Genomic DNA, 6000 nt, shown 5'->3' with positions numbered 1-6000 from the left:
ATCACAATTGGCATCTAGAAGCGAAGCATCCTTGGTCAGATTAAGAGGCCTTCATAATAAGTCCATCTGGGGCAAGTGCTAAGTGCTATAAGGTTACAGTCTCTATCAGCTGTCAGATGAGTCTACAGTCAGATATTTAGAAAGTCCCTGAATAGGATTTTTAAAATCTTAAATCTTGATTTTAGTTTCTCCTGTAGGTTATCTGAGTAATGGTCTTAGCAGAGGCTATCAGACAGGAAAGGATGAGTATTACTGTTCTTTATTTCAAATTAGTTTTCTTGTAATAGGCAAATTTCTCTATTCTTCTTTCAATTTGTCACCATTTCACCTAAAAATGTCCCTAAAAGCCATGACCTCTGGAAACACCTTTGAATGTTCAAAATCAGCTGACACAACCACACTGTTCATAAATTATGGGTAATCAATATCAGTGTTTTAGCTTCTCTCATTATTCATACCATAAATACTTGACCCACATATAACCCTATTGTATAAAACTACTTCCTCTATATGCCATCATGAATAAAACACCTCCTGTAAATAATTACCTTTGGGATATGAAAGAAAATGTAAACATTTTATTTGGCAGTTGTTTCCGAACACATGAATAAATAAATGGAAAAGTACATATTAATATTTCTTTTTGGAGTAACAGATACCATTAAACGCTTATTTACACATCTTCACTGCAAAGAACAGTTACACAATTGAATTTTGTCTTATAAAAGGTAACTTCCCACACCACTGGACTGGACAGTTAAGGATGAGATACTGGTAGTGCTTTTCTAGCAGTCTCAATGTTTGAAAGGCATTCATTTGCAAGTGTGATAAGAAGAGTCATCATGCATTGAGTTCATCCGGGTCATGGACTGTAGAAAGTTTCTGATGGCAGCCACAGAATTTGGTGTCTCATGCGCTTAAGTCAACTATGACATGTTTGTAAATCTGTGTATTTCCCTTAAAACTGGAAGCAAAAAGGAAATTACGCTTATTAATGGACACATGCGTGAATGATCTTGGTGCCTGAACGTTTAATTCCTGAAATTTCACAAATTTGGCTTTCTCTGCATCCCAGTTATAAACTTGCGTAAAGGAGTAATCACTCCCAAGAATTGCATATTGGTAACTATTTATCTGAAGAGGCTGGAACACCATGGATCCTCGGGATGGCATCCTCTGAATATCCTGGAACGAGGAGCCTCCCCATTTCATGACTTTGGAATCGCCGATGAACCTTGTCAAGCAAATGTACACGTCACCTTTCACTGAGAAGTGCTTTACGGCATACACATCCTCCATGTTAGGAATGTCAGTTTGGTTAGTGAATAATTGTGTTGCTTTGTTCCACTGATAAATTACAGGACGTTGGGAACTACTGGACAGGATTAAATGAGGCGTTCTGAGTGTCTGCGGCGTTCTGACGATTTCTAGATATTCCACATCGGTGTCCCTGTACCACGCATGTAAGGATTGATGGGAGTAGAATCCATTTCCATTCCATTTGTAAATGGTGGTGAACCCGGCTTTTGAACTGTCAGCGACGACAAAATACCAGTTGTTTTCGATCTTGAATGTTTCAATGTCATTGGGTTTTCGGATTTTGAGAATTTCAATATCCTGGATTTTTATAAATTTATTTGCAAAACTGTCCCGCTTATAGATGTGAGAACCACCAAACAGCTGGGCCACAATAACATAGAGCTGAGTTTCAATGACTATAGGCTTGCACACTACAGTGGATGTGCCTGGGAAGAGAAAAACGAAAGGTTAGTTGCGTGGCCATCCTCTTTTGGAGCATGTAAACATGCAGGCTGGGGCCATAAAACTTCCACCCAAATCAGCTAGAAACAAGAGATTTCCTTGGTTGATTAGGCAAGGCCAATCTCCAAGGCCCAATTGCAGTAGTATCCTGAAATTCTGTCTTCGCACCTCATGGAGCCTTGGTACCAACAATCAAGTCATCCTGTCACATCCAGCCCACTCCAGATGTTCAGGACACATGGCTATAGTCTGAGTTTTCTCCTCTCACTTCTTGCAGAAAGAGAGCATTGCTTGCCCTGACATGTCATGAGTTAGTCATAGTAGTTCTAACAAAAACTATCATTTATTGAGTACCTACTCTGTGCTTTGTCAATTCACCTCATTCAGTTTTCCCAACTATCTTAAGAGAGAGACATTATTATTCTTCCTTTTATAGATGAATAAATCAAAGCTTAGAGAGGCCAAGTTCTGCTAGCAGAAGGCAGAGTTGGGATTCAAACCCAGGCGTACCAGCATCTCTAGGCTTTAAAGCCACGCTGGGGAGAGCTTAGCTGTTCCAGGGCTTCCAACTTCCCACAAGGTTCTAGAACCATTCTATGAAGGCCAGAACTGTGATCTGGGCAGCCCATCACGCTACCTGTAAGTGTTTTGTTCTAACTGTGAACTGCTTTTTTCTCTAGAATAACTTGACTGAAGGAGAACTGCTTGTCACTTTTCTAGAGCTTTAGGTCACGGTGGCAGGAGAGAAAAGAAGGAAGAGGAATCCTGGAGAAAACTAAAAGAGAGGTGCAGCCATGGGTGATACTCCTGAAAGTTATTTGGGGAAAATTCAGAAAATGATACAGGATCTGTCAGTGGCCTAGCTTGGTATCCTTTTGGTAAAAGTTTGACATTTATCAATAGACTCTGATCTCCTAGAGAGAGCTTGGCTCTGGAAAATTCAAGGACAGGCCAGACAAATCCAGGATAGATTAGTGGTGTCTGTCTAGATGAGGGAAGGGGTAGTGCATATGCGACCCATTGACCCATCATTGTCATCTGCTATGGTTTGAATGTTTGTGTCCCTTTAAAATTCATGTTGAAACTTAATCCCCAATGCAATAGTATTAGGAGGTGGGGCCTTTAGGAGGTGATTAGGTCATGAGGACTCCACACTCATGAAAGAGATTAATGCCCTTAAAAAAGGGCTAGAAGGAGTCTGTTTGGCCCTTTTTTGCCCTTCTGCCATGTGAGGACACAGAGAAGGCTCCATCTTTGAAGCAGAGGGCAAGCCCTCACCAGATGCTAAATGTTCTGGCACCTTGATCATGTACTTCCCAGCCTCAAAAACTCTGAGAAATACATTTTTATTGTTTATAAATTACCTTTCTAAGGTATTTTTGTTATAGCAGCAGGAAGGGACTAATACATCATCTTAGACAAGATGAGCTCCAAGGTGCCCTTTAAAAGTCTGCAAATGTATGATTCATTTCTCTTTTTTTTTAAGTGCTCATCCAAAGAGTCATTCAAAGAAATTGATTGTACACAGGTAAGGAGAATCTGGCTTAGACTGCACACAACCTGCTGCAGTCCATTGGAAAACTTAGGGGGGCTTAGGGAGAAAGGGAAAGGAGGATTCTAAAAGGGTCTCAGTTTGAAGGGAATCCATTCATCTAAGCAACCTTAGTGTCAAGCAAGCCTCAGACCTGTCTTGATACTTTGAGCAATGGGGCTGATGGCTACCAGCAAAATCTAATTATGGCCTTCCAAGCTTTGTCTAAAGGGTGACCTCTTATGGGGAGGTTTGAGTGCTCTTAGGAGCAGATTTAAAGCATTAGAAGCTAAAACTGATGTAAAAATTTCAGAGGGAGCTCCATGTTCTAATTTATGACATTATTTTAAAAATTGTTGAAGTGGCAAAGAAACTTAAGAGATCACCTGAGTATAAATTTTCATGGAAAGAGTTGAATTCCATGGCCAGATTAAGTGTGAAAAATACTGGAAAAAGTTGACTCACTGCAGGACTTCTCAGAGCCTCTAATGTATATATTTTGAAACTCCAAGAGGGATATAGGTTCACAGATTTATTGGGCCACAAACCCCTTTTTGTTACAAGCCATACATTAACATTTTATAGATGAAATGTTTGTGTAACAAAGTTTGAAACTTACTGATCTAAAATAATCTCCTTATTTTATAGCTAAGAAAAAGGAGGGCCCAGTGAGGGTGAGTTGCCCAGCTAGCATGTAGTGGAACTTGGATTAGAACTCATGATTCCTAGTCAAATACATTTTCTTTGAAGAAAACTAATCCAACTTTTATTGTGTATTTATTATTCTAGGTCCTATACTAAGTTTCTTGAATACACAATCACATTATCTTATTGATAATCCTGTGAATTAGGTATTGTTCCCATTTTACAAGTGAGGAAATTAAGGCTTAGAGATCAATCCCAGCTTACTTAGTAAATGGTAGAGTTGGAATTCAAATGACTACAAGCCTGCTCAATGCATTCCCTCATACCATTCATTTTTCCCTGTTGCCTTGGCTGAAGCAGTTTAACTTCCCACTCAAAATGCTATCAGGCTTTTCATACCTGTAATGTTGTCATAATTCCGGAAAGTCTTTTCTACATGGTCCCATTCTAGGAAAATGCATTTTCCAGTAAAAGGCTGAGCGATGACTACATACTCATCGTTCAAGTAAGAGAAAGTGTCTATGGACAGAGATTGATAAGGCAGGTCTTGAGACTTTGCGAATTCTGCAAAAACAGGAAATGATGATAAGTAACTGTGAGCTAATACCTCTTTCCTTGGCTAGATCTCAAATACCCATAAGAAATATGTTTGTTTTAGAGAAATAGTAAAATTGCCATTTTACTATTTCTTTTAAACACATGAAGTTTTAATGGTTCATAATTTTTAAAAAATTAAATTGCTCAGCTGGGTTTTAAGACATAAAAATATCCATTCCCACACATACACACAAAAATGTAGCCCTTACTTTAATTTTATGGGGTGGAATGATTTTGACTATATTACCTGTAATGATACAATCAAAGTCCTTAGAAGAGAGACTATTGATTTTGCGCTTCTTGTATTCTGGGGGGCCTTCGCAGTAGATGTCTTCGACAGTTGCGTTGGTGTGGCTGAGCCATTCCACCAGCCATTTTAGTTTACAGTCACAATTAAATGAATTCCCCCTCAGGTCCCTGAAAGACAGACTTCAGCTGCTTTTGCTGTACGAGGGCCCTATGCACACAGGCATGACTTCTACATCAGCAATTAACATGTGCAGAATGACCTTACCTGGCTTTACATTGTATCCCATAATCTGCCTTGAACCTGACTGACCATTCATTCTGGGCTCAGGGAGTTACTAAACTGCACCCTTGAAGACCACCCCAGTCAATGGAACCTCATAACACTCCCTCTCGGATTCCAAGGTGGCTCAGTCTAAAGCTGTGCTGTCAATAGAAATAGTATGTGAGCCGTATATGTAATTTAAAATGTTCTATAGCCACATCTTAAAACGTAAAAAGAAACAGGTGTAATTAACTTTAACAATATATTTTATTCAACCCAATACATACAAAATATTATCATTTTGACCTGTCATCAACATAAACATTACTGAGATATTTCACATTCTTTTTTACACCAAGTCTTCGAAGTCCAGTGTGTATTTACACTTACAATGTATCTCAATTTGGATGCTAAATTTTTGTCAGAAATATGGGATCTGAATTTAGATTTCATAAAATTTAGAGTTGAAAAAAACAGATTCATACACCCAAGTTGTTCCAAACATACTAAAAAGTTTTCCGATAATTATACTAAGAATCAGCTTTTAAATTTAATTTTTAAAAAATTAAGTAAAATTTAAAATTCAGTTTCTCCGTAGCACTAGGACCACGTTTCAAGTGCTCAGTGACCTCGAGTATCTGGCAGCTACCATACTGGACAGCACAGGTTTAAAGGATAGAAGGTAGTGATTATCATAACATATTTAATTAAATTGAGTGAGCTATTTGCTTTTCTTCTTCCTTACAACATAATTAATCCTGATTCTCTTCCATGGTCTACAAATTCAGTTTTAAAGGAAAATGACTTTGACACAGCAGAGTTAACACAGACATACAATAGCTCATGCCTGTAATAAATTATACAGCGTAGATAGTTTAAATTCCCACATATGACCCCAACTCACCAAGTTCTCTGTTTATTTGCATTGCTTCTGTTCAGGAATTCCATCTCCTTT

At 38.5% G+C, this 6000-nt stretch overlaps 1 protein-coding gene across 3 annotated transcripts in view; it reads right to left on the bottom strand.

Annotated features, from left to right (window-relative positions):
* Nucleotides 1–541: 541 nt before the first annotated feature.
* Nucleotides 542–6000, bottom strand: part of LGI1 (leucine-rich, glioma inactivated 1) — a 37076-nt gene continuing 31617 nt past the window's right edge. For 2 of the 3 annotated variants that reach the window (XM_012659684.1, XM_012659685.1), the window contains 3 exons: nucleotides 4782–4951; nucleotides 4337–4501; nucleotides 542–1745 (listed from right to left, as the gene is read on the bottom strand). In XM_012659684.1, coding sequence (XP_012515138.1) covers nucleotides 910–1745; nucleotides 4337–4501; nucleotides 4782–4951 — 1171 coding nt within the window. In that variant the 3' untranslated portion in view covers nucleotides 542–909. The remainder of the gene's footprint in view (nucleotides 1746–4336; nucleotides 4502–4781; nucleotides 4952–6000) is intronic. The other variant, XM_012659686.1, reaches the window with a different exon arrangement.

This window comes from Propithecus coquereli, unplaced genomic scaffold (assembly GCF_000956105.1).
Source record: "Propithecus coquereli isolate 6110/MARCELLA unplaced genomic scaffold, Pcoq_1.0 Scaffold63, whole genome shotgun sequence".
Taxonomy (NCBI): Eukaryota; Metazoa; Chordata; class Mammalia; order Primates; family Indriidae; genus Propithecus; species Propithecus coquereli.
The sequence above is the reverse complement of the archived record's forward strand: the minus strand, read 5'-3'. Positions and strand labels throughout refer to the sequence as shown.